This window comes from Cajanus cajan, chromosome 7 (genome assembly GCF_000230855.2).
Source record: "Cajanus cajan strain Asha chromosome 7, NIPB_CcT2T_4, whole genome shotgun sequence".
Lineage (NCBI taxonomy): Eukaryota > Viridiplantae > Streptophyta > Magnoliopsida > Fabales > Fabaceae > Cajanus > Cajanus cajan.
Window position 1 is genome coordinate 14336341 of NC_138523.1, and position 18845 is coordinate 14355185.

The 18845-nt window shown below is 31.0% G+C and overlaps 1 protein-coding gene across 1 annotated transcript; it reads left to right on the plus strand.

Moving 5' to 3' along the window:
• Window positions 1-7427: 7427 nt before the first annotated feature.
• On the plus strand, window positions 7428-8662 carry LOC145949719 (uncharacterized). The gene is made up of 5 exons (XM_083060535.1): window positions 7428-7748; window positions 7822-7989; window positions 8057-8161; window positions 8241-8313; window positions 8394-8662. Exons 1-5 carry the CDS (start codon window positions 7513-7515, stop codon window positions 8550-8552), a joined length of 741 nt encoding a protein of 246 aa, XP_082916661.1. The 5' UTR covers window positions 7428-7512; the 3' UTR covers window positions 8553-8662.
• The last annotated feature ends 10183 nt before the right edge of the window (window positions 8663-18845 follow it).

The window sequence follows — 18845 nt, forward strand, 5'->3', positions numbered from 1 at the left end:
ATAGGAGGTTGTATATCATCTCGACTCCTAAATTATCCCTTAAAACATATAAATAATTATTTAAAATACTAATAAAAATACTTATTTAATACGTACAAAATAATTATCCAAAACATAAAAAATAATTATTTAAAATGTACAATATATTCCCCTATAATAATAAAATAATTCTGACAAAATATTATATAATAATAGTTATAGTGTTTTTTTTTTTAAATGGGGTGTTATAGAAGTAATATCCTTGAGAAACTTTATATTATTTTCATTTTTGTTATTGTTGAACTACATATTTGGCTTTGTTTTGTTTTGTTTTCCCTTGTGAATTATTGCAATATATTTTACTTCCATTGAAATGTTATAACCGTTTCACTAACCAAGTCATTTTTTTCCTCTATATCCAATCTTTGAAGGAAGTGAAAAGAAGTTATTGTGTCATATATGACTTATTAATTGATTTAATGATGCTTTGACTAGACTGCTGAAATGCTAGCAAATAAGTGAAAAAAATTTTCTCACTATTTAAAGTGTGAAGAATGATTCTAATGGGATTTTTCCCCTTCAAGGCTTATTTCTTTTTATTCTGAATGTTAATATGTTTTTATAACCAACTTTCAATGAATAATAAAGTTAGATGTGTCTAGGGACATGTCTCTCTTACATGAACTTTCAAATTTTTGTAACATTTTGGTGTCTTTTTCTATTCTTTTTGATGAAGTTCTTGCAGATGCAACAATACTACAACAAGTCTATCTTCAAACCAAAATGAAAGATATTTGATTTGTTTATGCTTGCAATGTTATATTAATTTAATTTTTTTAGGCTTATATATGTTATCACTTTGGTTTTTTTAGGCAAAAAAGTCAAAGCATAAGTCAAAGCACTATTATAATAAGTCCAATGAGGTAGATATAAATGATCCTAAATATGCAATAAATTTAAGACATGATACTCTCCATATAATAGTTTAGAAAAAAATTGATTGCCCATAATAATTAGGAGATTTTATTTTCCTATTTATTTACTTATTATTATTTATTACTATCAATGGCCTATGTAGGCTACCTCATAATTGTATTTCAATGTCAAGTAATAATATTTATATTATTCCTTTTAACTGAAATAATTTGAGGTGCCATTTGCATTTGAAATATGGAATAAGAGCAAACAACTAGCTAGTTAATTTACATGAATATTGTTTTTCAAATTGATATATATATATATATATATATATATATATATATATATATATATAACATGTTTCTTTATTTTTTCTTAATAGAATTTGACTACTATACAACACGTATCACGTGAATATGTTCTCCTTGATATATTAATATTTTAGTATTTTAGAAACATTCTTAGTGAAAATATAGTTGGTTTTCTAGAGGTTTAAAAATAAAGAATTAATTTCATATTCTTTCCTTTTTGAGTTTCTCTTTTCTTAGTTGTCTTTATTGTTATTTTATTTTTACTGTTTGCATTTTTTTTTCTCTATATCACTTGGAGCATATCGTATTCATGATTAAAAAATTGGTGTCCATTAAGAACTAGATTGAAATTTGTCCTAAAGGTTATGCTTCACTTTTTTATCACAAAAATTCATAAACATTTTTTTCTTACTTTATATATTAGGCTCTTTTTGCAAAGATGAATATTTTATGACAAAATTGTTCCCTACTATTATCAAACTAAAAAAGTAGACTTAGAATGACTTTTAAGACAATCTTAACATTGAACCAAGAAACTCAAAATCATGAAATAACACCAACTCCCTTAGTTCTCCTTATAAGTTGAAGTAATCAAAATTTAGTCAGACCACAAGGAAGATTTGAAGAGAAGGTGAAACATAGTAATGAGTGTAGTTCCAAAATGAGAACATCATGAAGAAGATGGTTTCATGGAGATTCAAAGTTGAGTTTTTGATGACTTGGACTTATTGAACATTGAAATGATGTTTAATTCCCATGGAGGTTGATAAGAAGATTAACATGATTGAAACAAAAATGGCTTCCTTTGAATAGTAATATAGTGTTTACAATAAAATTTGTTGTCGTATATAGACTTGATAGCTTTTAAAAAGGTTATGCAAGATAACTCACTTATTTCTCAATTCTATTATATTTCGAAAGTTACTTTTGACATGTTTATTGAAATTATGTTATCAACTTACTAATTTAGACTAGTTCTTATTTTTTGTTCTATTGTAAACATTGTTTTATTAAACTTTGCCTATTTCTAACATTTTTATGTAGTATATTAATCGTAACATCTTCTCTTAATCTTCCTGTAGATATATTTATCTTTGGGATACTAGTCAGGTGTAGATAATCACAAGTTTAAAACCATTGTTTAAAGTTTTTTTTTTTTCTAACAATTCATAAAGGTCAACAAAATATAAAGGGGCAATTATAAAATTAATTGCGTTTGTAACAATTAAAATAGCCACAAGAATCGCTACTAAAGATTTCAAGTTTTCTTGGCCTTGTAAATGGGTTTTTACTTGCATTCAGTATAAATGTTGGTAAAGTTGTCAAAACAGGCCAACTTGGCTCACCTTGACCCACTTAAAAAATGGGTCAACCCAACTCGGCCCACTTTTGATTTTTTAAAAATTTTTCTGGCTCAATCCAGCTCACCACAGGTTGGCGGGTCATACGGACCAACCCATCAAAAAATTAAAAAAAAATACCAACAAAATTCAAAATTTCAAATAAACTATAAATTAACATAATAGTCATAAAATTAACATTATTAATAGTCATAAGTCATAACTCATCATACAAAATTAAATGCAAACCATGATAGAAATCTAAGATAAAAAGTTTCAATGTTCCATCATACAAAATTAACTACAAACACTAGTGCAAAAAAGGTTATTTACGTCACCCAATTTACGTCGCAAACACTAAACACCGACGTTGTAAAAACGCGATGACAGTTTCGTAAATAAGTAGAGACTAATTTACGTCGGACCCCCCCAGTCCGACGTAAATGTGGGAATTAACGTCGGAGTCTCATAGTCCGACGTAAATTTACGTCGGGCCCCCACTAGTCCGACGTAAATTTACGTCGGGCCCCCTCCAGTCCGACGTAAATTTACGTCTGAGCAACACAATTCGACGTAAAAAATGGCACTATATTCCCCACCTTTTCATTTTCCATTCCCGCGCTCACAGTTTACAAGCAACCCCTCTCATTTTCTCTGAATTTCTGAGTCTCCTTGCAGAACGGGCCGTTCTGCAAGCAGTACGGGCCGTTCTGCAAAGAGAACGGCCCCGTTCTGCTGGAATTTTTGTTGTTGTAATTTGTTGATCTGGAACGACCCGTTCTAGTTTCAGTACGGGCCGTTCCAGATGCATTAAAGAATAGACTTTTTTAGGCATTGACCTTTAGTTTACCATCGATTTTTTAGGGTTGTAGTTTAGGTTAGAAAATTTATGAATAACTGAGTCAATAGTTAATTTGTGTTAATATATAGATAATGAATCGAAGTTGGATGAATGCAAGTCGCATTAGTCAAGAGTACAGAAATGGAGTTGAAGAGTTCTTACAATTTGCAAGAGAAAATGGGAAACCCATCAAAGGGGCATATTATTGTCCATGTGTTCGATGTTTGAATCAGATACGTCAAGAAGTTGGAGAAATACGTGATCACCTGTTTATATATGGTATTGTGAAGAGTTATACAGTATGGACATGGCACAGAGAAATATTAGACATTCCAACAGTGTCAACAACTGAAAATTTTGAAGGGATGGACGATAACTTAAAAGAGATGATACGTGATGTTGGTGAAGAAAATTTTGAAAGAGCACATGTGTATGATACCTTAAAGTCTGATTTTGAGCAACCATTGTACCCAGGATGCAGTATGTTTACAAGATTATCAGCAACTTTAAAATTGTTTAGTTTAAAAGCAAGAAATGGCTGGACTGATAAAAGTTTCACAGAATTGTTGGAGTTATTGAAGGAGATGCTTCCAGAAGATAACACGTTACCTAATCGCAACTATGAGGCAAAAAAGATACTATATCCAATGGGTTTGGAGTATAAGAAGATACACGCGTGCCCTAATGATTGCATATTGTATACAAATGATTTTGCTACACAGAAAGTGTGTCCCACATGTGGATTGTCGCGGTTCAAAAAGAAAACTGATGGAAGTAATGGTGAGGAAGAAATAGAGGGTCCCCCTGCTAAGGTCTTATGGTATTTGCCAATAATACCTAGGTTTAAAAGATTGTTTGCCATTAAAGAGGATGCAAAAAACCTCACATGGCATGAAAATGGTAGAAAATGTGACAACTTTCTTCGACATCCAGCTGATTCTCCGCAATGGAAGAGGATTGATGAAACATTTCCAGAATTTGGTGCAGAGTTAAGAAACTTGAGAATTGGTTTAGCTACAGATGGCATGAATCCTTATGGGAACTTAAGTAGTAAACACAGTTCATGGCCAGTTTTGTTGGTCATTTATAATTTGCCTCCTTGGCTATGCATGAAGAGAAAATATATTATGTTGTCTATGATGATATCAGGTCCCCGACAACCAGGAAATGACATAGATGTGTATCTTAGTCCATTGATTGATGACTTGAAAATGTTATGGGACACAGGAGTGGGGGTGTTTGATGCATATCGTGAAGAAAATTTTACCATGCGTGCAATGTTATTTTGCACAATAAATGATTTTCCAGCATATGGTAACTTGAGTGGGTATAGTGTGAAGGGTCATTATGCATGTCCTATATGTGAAGAAAACACAAGTTATACCCAATTGAAACATGGGCAAAAGACTGTGTACACTAGGCATCGTAAGTTTCTTGTTCGTAGTCATCCATATCGTAGATTGAAGAAAGCATTCAATGGAAGTCAAGAGGATGAAATTGCCTCGACACCGCGCAATGGTGAAGAAGTATATCAACGGGTGAAGAACATTAACATTGTGTTCGGAAAGACGCAAAAGAAGTCAACTGAGAGAAATATCTGGAAGAAACGATCAATATTCTTTAATCTTCCTTACTGGTGCAAGTTAGATGTTAGACACTGCATAGATGTGATGCATGTGGAGAAAAATGTTTGTGATAGTGTAATTGGGACATTGCTAAACATCAAAGGAAAGAATAAAGATGGAGTGAAAGCACGACAAGATTTGGTGGACATGGGTATACGTTCTGAGTTGTATCCTCAGTCTATTAGAAGACGCACTTACTTGCCTCCAGCTTGTTATACTCTATCAAAGAAAGAAAAAAAAAAAGCTTTTGTGAGTGCTTAAGCAGTGTGAAAGTTCCACAAGGGTACTCCTCAAATGTTAAGAGTCTGGTGTCTATGCAAGATTTGAAGTTGATTGGTTTAAAGTCTCACGATTGTCATGTGTTAATGCAACAACTTTTGCCTGTGGCTATTCGTAACATTTTACCATCTTCTGTTAGAGTTGCTATTACTCGATTGTGTTTATTCTTCAATGCCATTTGCAACAAAGTAATTGACCCTGTAAAGTTAGATGAGTTAGAAAATGGTCAGTGGTCCTCGAAGGAAGAACCATGCATGGAACTCACGAAGATGAGTCTCTAGATATGCATGAGACACCGTCTTTTTCAAGCAGATCATTTGGTCCTATTGCGGACAATGAAGTGGACGAAATACATGCTATTCGAAGTGATCATGATGAAGGAATATGGGAAAACATTCCAACCTAATAGGTTTCTGTTTATGTATTATTTGTTTTTTTATTAGTTATTTTGTTACTATATTATTATTATCTTTTTTACTTTATTTGTCTATTCAATTAATTCATTGTTTTAATAATGACAGTTTAATTTTTTCAGGATTATGGAAGATTCTAGGTCTGGCAGTGGAAGGAGGGAAGGTAGATCTGTCACCCGATTGTCTGGGTTGACAGCTGGGCGCATTGCCAAGGAGAGGACACCGGTTGAGGTGAATCCTCGTTCTGGCAAGGCATCAGGCCCAAATGCTGCCAAGTTTAAGAGCTATTTGGGAGTCCTAGATCGATGACATGTTTCTATTATCATTCCATCATGGGATGACGTTCAGGAGGTTGACAAGAACCTCATGTGGCAGGATATTTAGGTATATACTTTCACATCCTTTCAATATTATATAACTTAAATACATTATTTATTATTTGTTGTTATTTTCATAGCAAAATTTTGACATTCCCAACACTGAGGGCATGAGGAGGAAGATGTTATCTGCCCTTGCCACCAGGTGGAGAGACTTCAAGACTTTCTTGACACGGGAGTATGTATTTGGAGAGCGCCAAAATGAGACTCCCTGTCTAAAGTACCAGATCACTGATGAGGAGTGGATGCAATTTCGTGCCACTAGATTGGACCCTTCGTGGCAGGTTAGTTATTGATAACTTTTACATTGACACAAATACTTAAGGTATATTTTAATTTATCTCATTTTCTTTTTTGTATTATTGCAGGCTAAAAGAATAGCTGCCCAAGAATGACAGGCCAAGAATGATGCACCCCATCTATTGTCAAGAGGGGGATATGAAAGAAAAAAAAAAGCAAATGAAGAAGGCTAACGCACAGGCAGCAGGGGTTGAGGATGCTGACCGTGTGGAGTCACCTCCCCGCCATGAGATGTGGATAGCAGCCCGGACAAAACCAGATGGGCAAATGACTTCTAAGTCTGCAAGAGTCGTTGCTAGTAAAATAGTAAGTAAAAATATACAAACTAAGACTCTTCATTTCAACTCATTTAATTCATAAGATTTTTTAATCTTCCTTATTGTTGCAGGAGGGTTTAGTTGAGCAGAGCACCCAGGGCTCATTTGTTTCCGATGGTCGGAATGATATCCTCACAACGGCCATAGGAAAGCTAGAGCACGGAGGTCGTGTGCGTGGTGTTGGTGGTTCTTGGAGCCACCGAAATTTCTTTGGTGGCCGATCATCGAGGAACACTGTCAACTCTTGTAGTCAAGAGGTTATACAGGAATTGGAGCAGAGATTGGAGATGCAGTTTGAAGAGAAACTGAAGAATATTGAAAAACAGTTTGAATAGAAGTTTGAACTTTTGGCTCGTTCTCAGCAACAGATTGCAGTTGCTCATGATGGTGTTCGAGTCAGCACTAAAGGGAGTTGTGCTGCTCCAGATCCCTCACCGGATCAGACTCACACTGATGTACCAAACCAGTGTGAGTTATATGTTGAGGATGACCCCCCACGGTTAGTGGCTATTGGCCGAGTATTTGAGGGTGGCTCAACCATCCATGGTGTCCCTCTACAGCCAGACTGGACACGGGTTGTGGTTGACCAAGTTCAAGATGCTGCTGCTCCAGTGCCTTTGCCCAATACAGAGGTTCAACTAGTGGGGCAGGCAACTGGCACATTCTTAGCTTGGCCAAAACGTTTGGTCATGTCGCTTTCAGCACGGACAAAGGTAATTATATTATTGCTCTTTTAGATTCTTATAATTCTATTATTGTTTAACTAATTTTGATTATTTTTTTAGGATTTTATCAATCGTGGTAAGGAGGTCATGAGAGAACCTCATGTTCATGATGCCAATATCGCAGAAGCTGAGGATGATCCCATATCTAAGCTTCTAATCAAATTACCACGAATAAAGAAGCATCCAATTCAATTGCAGTGGGACATTAGAGTTTTTGGAGTTGATAGCTCTGATGTTCCACTATACATATCTCTGCCTGATACATTAGAGATTGTTGGGGGAAACTGCATGTTAAATATATCTGTCATACAATTGTGGGCCATGTAAGTCATATTTTCTTTTATGAGTCTAAATTTACAATAATTACATTTAACTTATAATAATTATTTGTGTTAGGTACATGGACAAATTGAGTGTGGAGCAAGCACAAGCAGAAGTATATGGATTTATTGAGCCTCAATCCATCCAAAAATCAGGAAACACTCAGGTCCAGATCCAACAATATATGCAAACATGGATGAGTGACTCAAGAAGACATATATACATGGCTCCATACATTGACGGGTTAGTTTTTTAATTGGTTTTTTTATCATGGTAATTTTTTAACTGATTTGTTTGTCATACAATGTAGGTCCCATTGGCAGTTAATGGTAATCATTCCTAAGGAATATACCGTGGTGTGGTTTTGTTCACTTCATCGAAAACCAAGCCACGAAATTAAAAGCCAATTACATGGGTAACTAAATTTTTTCATTATGTTTTAAAACTGTAATTATATATATTGGCTAACATTTGTTTTTATTTCAATTAATTAGAATCGTGTCTGGAGCTAATATATTAAGTGGAAGAGCCAGATCATCAAAGTCATTGCATTTCATATACCCTAAGGTTAGCAAATTAATTCATACAGTCAATAATATTTAAATTTATTGACTTTGGAATTAATAGTTATTTGTTTCTCATTTTAGTGTAATAAGCAACAAGACTCGTTTGAATGTGGCTATTACATCATGTATTGGATGAAAGCCATAGTTTCTGCGGGTATTATTGATTCTTGGGCGCAGCTAATTCATATCAAAATTTATTTAACTATATTTACCTTTAGAATAATTAACATTGCATATTAATGACACTTAAATTACCCTTTTAGGTCTTTCAAGATCCATCTCCATTGCCCGAAGATGAGATGCTCAAGATAAGAGAACAATGGGCAATTTTTTTTCTAAGTTTAGTTAGTTAGATATTATGTTAATAGTTTGATAGTTAGTTAGTTTAGTTAGTTAGATAGCATTGACAAACATGTTTTATAGCTTTTTTAGGATAATAGGATTTACATTGTCATAATTTATGTTTTTTAAGATTTATATATTATTTTCTTTTTGTCATTCAATTTTAAAATACAATTTGAATTTCTATTCTGGACTGCCTGGTTTAGATTTGGTATTCTGGATTATATTTATATGCAGGTGTTGGGTATATCAATTTACAAACGTTTTTTTAAAAAAAAACTCCCATAATTTACGTCGGACATGGACTTGTCCGACATAAATTTACATCGGACCTTGCAATGACCAACGTAAATTTACGTCGGACAAGGCCACGTCCGACGTAAAATTGTGGCATGATTTTGCCCCTTTTTACGTCGGTCTGGAAAAATCCCCGACGTAAATTTACGTCGCCTCTGAAAGACGACGTAAATTTACGACTCCCGTATTAACGTCGGACCCTTTTCCAACGTAAAAGGGTCAAAATACACGACGTAAAAGACCCTTTGTGTACTAGTGAAACCGTAATCAAAGTTCAACTCCAAAATAAAAAGTTTCAACGTCTCATCATACAAAATTAACTACAAACCATAATCAAAGTCCAAACTTCAAAATAAAAAGTTTTAATGTTTTATCATACAAAAGTCTTGCAAAATAAACTTAATTAGAGACTTGCATAGAAATGTCAATAACATTTTTTTCTCTTTGCATATCCACTTTATCTCCATCTACAAATAGGGAAAAAGTGTTAGGATGAGCTATTGTAAAAATCAATAAGAAATTTCTCATTATAAAAATTACCTAATTCTTTTAAACCATGTAACCAATTTTGAGTTAGAATGAGTAACTCTACATTTTTAGGAAGAATGGTAGAGCGATACTTAGTTAGCACCCGAGACCCAAGGCTAAAAGTAGATTCACTAACAACTGTAGTGATTGAAATACTTAGCCCATCACAAGCCATCCAAGAGAGGTTTGAATAATGATCATGACGATCCCTCTGATAAGCTAACACATCTAACTTTTCATAAAACTTTGGATCAAGATTTCCTTCCTCCAAATATAGATCCAATTCATATTTTCCATTAGTAGTGGCATTTTGGCTCAAATAATCAACATATTCCTAAGACATTACAAAGAAAAATAAATCCAATATTCATTATTCAATGATAATTACTAAATAAAAATGAAATTAAATAAAGTACTTTAAAAAATTATTATCTTACATCAAAGGTATCAAGTACTTGCTCATCATCTGTATATGAAATTGGTTGTGGTGGAAGAAGAGACACATTATAAGTTGAAACATTTGACTCATTTGATTTTACTTTCTTATACTCTTCAAATAGTTCATAAATTTTGTTTCTTAAAACAAATTTTCTCTTCAGAAGTAGAAGGCTCAATTTTTCTATAAGCAAATTGAATAGCTCCAAACTTCATTCGTGGGTCAAGAATAACACCAATGGCAAAAATCTTGTAACATCCCGAATTTTTCTACTAATATTACGAATAATTATTATTTATTTTTGTATTTATGAAGATTATTTCCTTATAATTATCTTGATTAATTAAATGGGTTTGATTGAATTTTTAAAGGTTTTTAATAATAATCATTTATGAAAATTATTATTTTTATAATATTATTAATTATGATATTTTGTTATAATTATTATTTGAAGAAAATTATGTTTTAAAATTGTATTGATATTTTATTTTAATTTGATATATATATATATATATATATATATATAAATATATATGTTATTTATTTATTTATTTATTAACTACTAAATCTGGATTTTCATAGCCCCGGAACGGGCCGTTCCAGTTTTGGAACGGGCCGTTCTTGGAAAGGCTTTTGTATGTGTTCTACGGGCTCAGAACGGGCCGTTCTGGATTCGGAACAGGCCGTTCTGGCCGCGGCCTGATCCCTATAAATAGAGCGTTTTGCACTCTCTAAAACTCATTTTTTTTTTCATTTTCTAATCTTTTTCCTCCTTTCTCTCTGAATACGAAGGGGAACCTAGAGGGGGTGACCAACAAGATTCGGCTCCTACTTATCGAGGTAAGGGGGGAGTGAGAAATCTTGCTTTGGGTGTGAGAATATATGTTGGGTAGTGGGATTGGCCCCCAATCCTGTGTTTGCTATATTTTTTGTATGCTCATGTATGAGGGGTTTCTCTCAATTGTACATGTTTTGCTTATTATTTTTCTTATATGCAATTAATTGTATGAATTGAGATCTCTACGGGTTCCTATGAGAAACCCTATGAGAAACAAGCCAAATATGAATGTTTTCTGTTTTGCTATCTGATTGCTCTATTGTATTCCTTGTTAAATGTAATGTGTAAGTATGTGATTAATTTTGATAATAAATATGTTTTGATATGATTTAGAGTGCTTTATGGGTTCCTGCGAGAAACCCTATGAGAAATAGGCAAAATATGAATATTTTCTGTTTTGATTTCTGATTGTTCTGTTATATTCCTTGTTTGATGAGATGTAAAAATATGTATTTAATTTTATAAATAATTGAGTTTTGATATAAATTAAAGTGCTCTGTGGAGACTTTGTGAATATGATGAGATAATGTGAAAGGTAATTGTGACATGAGATATGAAATGTGATAATGAAATATGATGATGAAATGTGATGACGAAATGTGATGATGTGATATGACCATGGGAAATGATAATGTGATATGAGAATGCATAGAGTCTTGATTGACATGCATCATTTGTATAAGTGTTTTAAGGGTACGATATGGAATACACCGCCAGAAAAGGCCCCCTAGTGTAAAAGCTTTGGGGATTAGTCCTTGGGGATAGCTCGGTTTGGAAGTCCCAATCTCGCCCATTGTGTGCATGGGATGTATCTTGCGCGGCTTAGTTATCCCGACGAGACTCTGGTAGTATATCCTTCTACTGAGAGTGCGCAGAGGGTGTGACCCGGCATGTACTCCTAGACTACTCTTCGTGTATTGCTAGCGGCAATATGCCATGTGATGTTTTACTGGCGCCACATGCATGATAATATGTAGTTCGTGTCCATACATGTGCATTTTCAATGTTGTATAATAAATTGATATTTTTATGTCTTGGATTAGTGAGATGTAATATTGTGTTAATATATCTATGCTATACCGTATTGTTTGTGTTTGGCTATCTGATGTGTATTTCTACACTGTGAGCTAGAGTGAGATGTTTCTCACTCCCTTTTCTCGTGTTGTTTTGTTGTGACTATTATATAGGTGATCATCAGCGTGAGGCTGAGGATGTTGGTGATGAAGCTCAGGCTTCTATGTTGGGTTTTGCTCTGATAGGACATGTGACATTGGGACATAGATAGAATCAGAATATGACATTGTTTATGATTTATTAAAGTATATATTTTGGAAAATTCAATTTTTATTCTTTGTAATTTTATTTGCTATTTGGATTAAGGACATGAATGTGAATTCTCTACTCACATGATTATTGGAATTGTCGTTTCATTTTTAAATATTTTTTTATCCAATAAGATATTTCTTTTATTATTATTATTATTATATATATATATATGTTAGGGTAGAGGGTGTCACAAATCTCACAATAATCATGCCAATACTTTGAAAACTTAGTCATCATTTTTGAAGCCATCTCTTTAATCACTAGATCTTCACACATAACAAATTCATGCAACAATTTTTCAATTTTCCAAATTTGCATAAAGTACCGATTAGATGTTGGATAAGTGGAGCCTGATATCAAATTTGTCATGACAAAAAAAGGCTTCAAAAACTCGCACATTCTTACAGCTTTATTCCATTCATCATCTGATGGGCAATGAACATAATTCGTATCTTCAATAGCCAAACAACCAAATGTACGTTTGTATTTAATTGCACTATCAAGCATAACATAAGTGGAATTCCATCTAGTGGGCACATCCATTCTCCAACCCATCTTAGTATCAATACCTCTCACTTGAAGCACACATTCTTTAAAAATAATCTTTCTAGCTTCCAATCCTTTTACATATTTTATATTCTCTCTAATTTTTTTCAAAGCATTACTAGCCACCCCCAAACCCTCTTGAACAATGAGGTTCAATATATGTGCACTACATCTCACATGAAAATATGAGTCATTACAAATCAAACTATTTTGCAAATTAAATTGTGTTTTCATCAAATTTACTATTGTGTCATTGACACTTGCATTGTCCAAAGTTATTGAAAACACTTTCCTATCTATCCCCCAATCAAGCAAGATTTCAAATTTTTTTTTGCCATTTCATGACCACCATGTGGAGGATCTAATTTAGAGAAGGCAAGAATCTTACTATTCAGTTTCCAATTAGAATCAACAAAATGAACAATTACACAAATGCATCCTTCCTGAGTTATGCATGTCCTACAATCAGATGTTAATCAAATCCTACTATTAACTTTACGCATTGCATTGTTCACCTTTACTTTTTCTTGATCATGAATCCTCCAAAGGTTAAAAACAGTTGTGTTCCTACTAGGAATTCTTAACCTAGGATATAAATACAAAAGTAGCTCCTTAATCCACTTATACTCAACAAAACTAAATGATAACCAATGTTCAATAATAGCTCTTGAAAGCAAATCTTCAAAATGTTTTTGATCTATTTCTCTAGACCTTAACTTGTCAGCTTGATCAATTATCATATTTCCAATTTGTGAAGATTTTTGTTTTTGCTTTAAGATGTCACACTTTTGCAAATGATGTAACATGGAAGAAGTTCCTATTTTTACACAACCACAAACATATTCATTATCACAATAGTTGCATTTAGCTTTTTCTTTACCATATTTTACCTCAAGTTTAGTAAAATTATCCTAAACTTTAGACGTGATTATCTTAGGCTTCTTAATTGGCCTAAAATCATCAATATCTTCAATAATATGAGAAAGTTGTTCATTTAATCCAGCATCAATAATTTGCTCATGAGTTTCAGATTCCATTCTGTATATTGAAAGCATTAATAAAAAGAAAGTTACTTATACAATCAAACACTAATATATCACTAGTAATGATTAGTAGAAACTACCACTCATAGATTTTTACCACACATTTTAACAATATCTCAAAATCTTCTAAAAAAATTGTCCTCATTTTATGGTGACTAATAAAAAAAATCACAAAATAAAGATATAAGAGTTAAAATGAAAAAAAACTCGTACAATGACTAAAGTATAAAAAATAATTGAAACATAAGTAACGACTAAATTATTAATTAACTTTTTATTTATTTTGTTCTTGTGAGTTACACCAAATGTTCATTCTTTTATAACATATATTAACATTCATTGTTTTTTTTTGTTTTTTTAGTTGTTAATTAGTATCATTGAAGCATCCATTATAATACTTGATGTAATTTTAATTTAGTTTTAATGTAATATAAATCATCCAATATTGTTATGAAAGCATAGGTAAAAATATGGATCTAATTATTTGTGCTTAGGTAACAAGGTGAGGGCCAATCCCATTGGAGCCTAAACCCGATCCATTAAAAGAACAAAACCCTACACACCCTTTTAATCTCTCATCCCCAAAGTGTGTTGTTGCAGGCAGAGAGAAAAGTCAAAGCAGCGGAAGCAAAAGCAAAATGGGTCTCGTAAAAACATTATATTTTCTACTTGAATTCTTATTTCCCTCAGACTTGAACATACTGTAGAAGAATGTCAAGGGAGACAGATTGGCGAAAGATACCATTATGTGGGGGATAACAATTGATACAAGTGATTAATGCATGGAAGTTATATATCGTGTTTAGAGCGTAATGAAACTCTCATGAATTTGGAAGAGAAGAAAATGAGATAGCACCTTATAGGCCGAGTTCAACAACTGCAACGCAAAGCTCGTTCCCCTTGATGAGCACTTAGCACAAGGCAATGTGGCTGAGAGTGGTCCTTAAGCCGAAGAAGTTGTCCTTTGTGAGGTTCATGAGGCACGCAACGAGTTCCCTTCGAATCTTCGTGACGACTACGTGATCCTAATTCTGAAGTTGAAGTTGTTAGTCTCCCTCCAAGCGAAACTTGTAGAGGGGGTAGGAGGCGTGGAGGTGGAGGGCAATTTGTTCCTTGCTAGAATAAGATTTTGAGTCTTTTGACTGTTTTGTTTTGGAATTTGGACTTTGGTGTGTGTGTCTCATTGTATTGTCCGTTGCAAGAAAAAATAGGTGGGCTGGTGGGCTGTCCAACCCACCACGGGTTCAGTCTGAGTAGGTCGAGTTTAGATATATCCACTTACTATAAATGTTTCATTTATTTTGGCCCGGCCTGATCTGTTTTCAAGGTGGGTCGGGTTGGTCCATGGGCCACAACCCATTTTGACGACTCTAGTTTTTACCGACCATGAATACAATGGGTAATAGTTAATTGTTGGCAAAAAAAAATTAGTGGTTGTTTATATGGCCATTAAAGGACATATTAATAGTCGTTAAAAGCAAACTTTGGTGCAGTGATTTGAGTGTGTAATTTGTTGAGTATGGTGACTTTTGTTGCCTTTTTAACGAGGTATTTATGTGGTTGCATGACTCTCTCTTGCCATAATCAATTATAGTTCATATTCTTTAATATTTATACATTTTTAGTTCCCATACCAATTCATAAGCAAGTTAAGAACAACATACATGTAAAAAATAGAAGCCAAGTCTTCAATGAAGAAGGTGGCAACAACAACACAACTTTAACAAGTACTAACACCACGGCAACAACACAAAAAATAGCATTATAAGCATTGTAAGTCTAGTTGATTTTGTTTGTGTATCTGGGAACCATAATTGATTATAATTTGTCTATAATCGATTATGACTTCTAAAATTAAAGACTTCTAACATACTATAATCAATTATGACATTCACATAATTGAAATATGGCTCAATGTGAGTTCATAACAAAGAATCATAATCAATTGTGGCAAAATTCATAATCAACAATGGTTAGTTGATATGTTATGATGTATATGTTTCATAGCTTTCACATAAAGAACCATTATTGATTATGGCAAAACCCACAATTGATTAGGGTTCCTCGCATATGTTAGAGCATATGCATTTCAAAGAATTATAATTGATTATGGTTCTTTACATTTGTTCATTATTTTGTAATTTTTAAAGCTATTTATTACACACATTGTTAATAATTTTCATGCAATAAAATAAAAAATTCAAATACATATGGCATAATTGATTATGTCACGTCCTTGTATTAAAAAAATGTTGATATAATTGATTATATTAATACATAAATTAAAAAAACTTTTTTAAATTAGGTAAGGGTGATTTAATTAATTTAAAAAAACTTTATTTTTGTTTTCTTATCTATTGCATTGTTTTTTTAATCTTTTTTAATTCATGCTTATCATCTATTCAAATCATTACTCCTTTCTACTTTATTTTATCTCTTTTCATTCCTCACACTTTCATTATTTTTTCTTTGACATATTCTAGTATTTTAAACACTATTAATTAGGAACAAAGTGATATTTTGTATCTATGTTTTAAAAAATAAATAAATAAAAGAAAAAGTGAAAAAAATAAAATTGTTGCCACATTTGCTTAAAAGAATACCAAACACGTTTATGTACAATTAATTTATTTTCAAAGTAATATGATTTCAAATTTCAGTTACAAATATTTTATTTTTCAAATTTATTCTGTCAAATATATTATAATAGTTGAAAGAGAGTATTGATATTTATATTTAGGGGAATACATAAGCTTATAACATATTTTTGTTTTCACATTTTTTTACATAAGTTAACTCTTAAATATTTAAATAATAAAAAATAGTTTTAAATATGTTTTTAGTCCATCAAATTTAAGATAAATTTGTTTATAGTTTTTCAGTTTTAAAATTGATTTTTTTAGTCTCTATAATTAAAAAAAAATCTTATTTTAGTCTTTATATTTAATTTTTTTTAGAAAATTTATCAAATATTATGACATAAAATCTACTTACTAATATCTCTGTTAGTAAAAATTTCACATTAAATCTTGGTGATATTATATAATTATTTTAATTTGTCAATTGCAAATATGTTATTGGTGACTTGAAGAAGTAAAACAAGATTTTTGAAAATTACAGGGACCAAAAATAATAATTTTAAATTTGAGAAACGAAAAACAAATTTACCTCAAATTTGAGAAATTAAAAACATATTTAAACCTTAAAAATAATATTGAAAGTTACTTTTATTCATACTACTGAAATAAGTTAACTATCCATAACCACTCAAATTCTCAAATTGTTAACCACTTATTTTATTATTTAATCTTAATTCTTTTATTTTATTTTAAAATTTTAATATGTACTTATCTATACCTATATATAAAGGGGGTACATTGGTTTGTAACCATTTTTTCTTCTCCATATTTTTAAGATAATTTTATCCCTAAATATTTAAATTGAAAATTACTTTTGTTCTTACCACTTAAATAAGTTAATTACTTGTAACTACTCAAATTCTCAAATTGTTAACTACCTATTTTATTATTTAATCCCAATTCTTTTATTTTATTTTAAACTTTTAAATAAAATATAGAGACACATGGTACTTTAACCCTACTAGTGATATATAGATTTATTACTAATTGCTAATATACATATATATATATATATATATATATATATATATATATATATTGAAATATAAATATAAAATTATTATTAGTAGTATAACAATATACTCCCTTTATTTTCTATTATAAGAAAATAAAATTGATTTTATGTATATTAAAAAAATTGGTTATTTGTATTAAATTTTATTACTTTCATAAAATTTTTTCCTAAATATTTATTGTTATAAATGTAAAAATAAGTAGTACAACTCAAAGGTCATGCATTAAAGGAGAGATATTTTTAAAAAAATATCATCAAATAATGTAAAAGTATTTAAATTTACATATATTTAAGAACAAGAAATGTAATTTTTTCTTATAATAAAGAATAGAGGGAGCAGGTATTGATTTAAAGTCTGTTTGGAACTTTGGATACTATTTAAAAACATTTTTGAGAACTTCTCTACTCAAAATTCTTTATTTTAGTAGAGAAGTTTTTAGAAACACTTTTTAGACTTGTATTCAAACATGTTTTTATCAGTAATATTTAGGAAATTGTGTTTTTGATCCCTATAGTATTATAATTGTGTGATCTTGATCCCTAAGGTTCCAATTGAGAATTTTAATTTTTCAAGTATCGTAATTGTGTAATTTTGATACTCAAATTTTAACTAAACAATTTTAGTCCCTAAAGTATCATAATTGTATAATTTGATTCTACTAAGTATTACAATTATACAATTTTGATCTATTCAAGTTACATATATTATAATTTTTACTATATTAAATGATATATATTTATTACAATTGAAATTACTAATATATATAACTTGGTAAAAAAAATTGTACAATTGCAACATAATAGACTAAAATTACACAATTACAATATTTGAAGATTAAAATTTCTTTATTATAAATTGAGGGACCAAAATTATACAACATAATTATTGATTGACTAAAATTACTTAATTATAATTTGAGTAACTAAAATTGCACAACTATTATATTTGAAGGACCAAAAATGCATTTAACACTATCATTTATTAGTATCAAATTACACTCTCTATTATCCACTGGTGGGGTCAAGATACTTTGTGTCTTTATATGTATTTTATCTTAAGAGAAAATTAATTCATCTATTGATATAAGTTTCTATTGACATAAATAATTTTACTTATTTATACTAGAGGGTTTGAAGGACTTCGTGTCTTTAATAGTTATACACAAATAAATATTAGAAGTTGTGGATAAATATTCAAAGAGAATATAATTTTTTTTATATAACTAAAAGGTATAATGATCCACTAAAAATAGAGACCAATTACCAAAATATATTCTCTTTATAATAAGTATAGATTATAAACAAAAAAAAAACACATTTTTTTCTTAAATATTAACAAAATTCAACTATTTTACCTTATTTAATGATTATCTCCCTAAATTATCTATCAATTAATGAATGAACTTTTGATTAGAATATTTCTTTTAATTTTTATTAAACAAATAATTAAAAAAATATATTATAAAATTAATATAAATAATGGAATTCCTTAACATTTGTGAATCAATTATTTTTTAAATTTA

What these genes read in the sequence shown, in the direction of transcription:
- LOC145949719 (XM_083060535.1), top strand. Translation starts at nt 7,513, where the DNA reads ATGAGAGAACCTCATGTTCATGATGCCAATATCGCAGAAGCTGAGGAT. An exon ending in GTCATACAATTGTGGGCCAT is followed by an intron (nt 7,749 to 7,821) that starts GTAAGTCATATT and finishes TATTTGTGTTAG; the next exon opens with GTACATGGACAAATTGAGTG. An exon ending in ATTAAAAGCCAATTACATGG is followed by an intron (nt 8,162 to 8,240) that starts GTAACTAAATTT and finishes TCAATTAATTAG; the next exon opens with AATCGTGTCTGGAGCTAATA.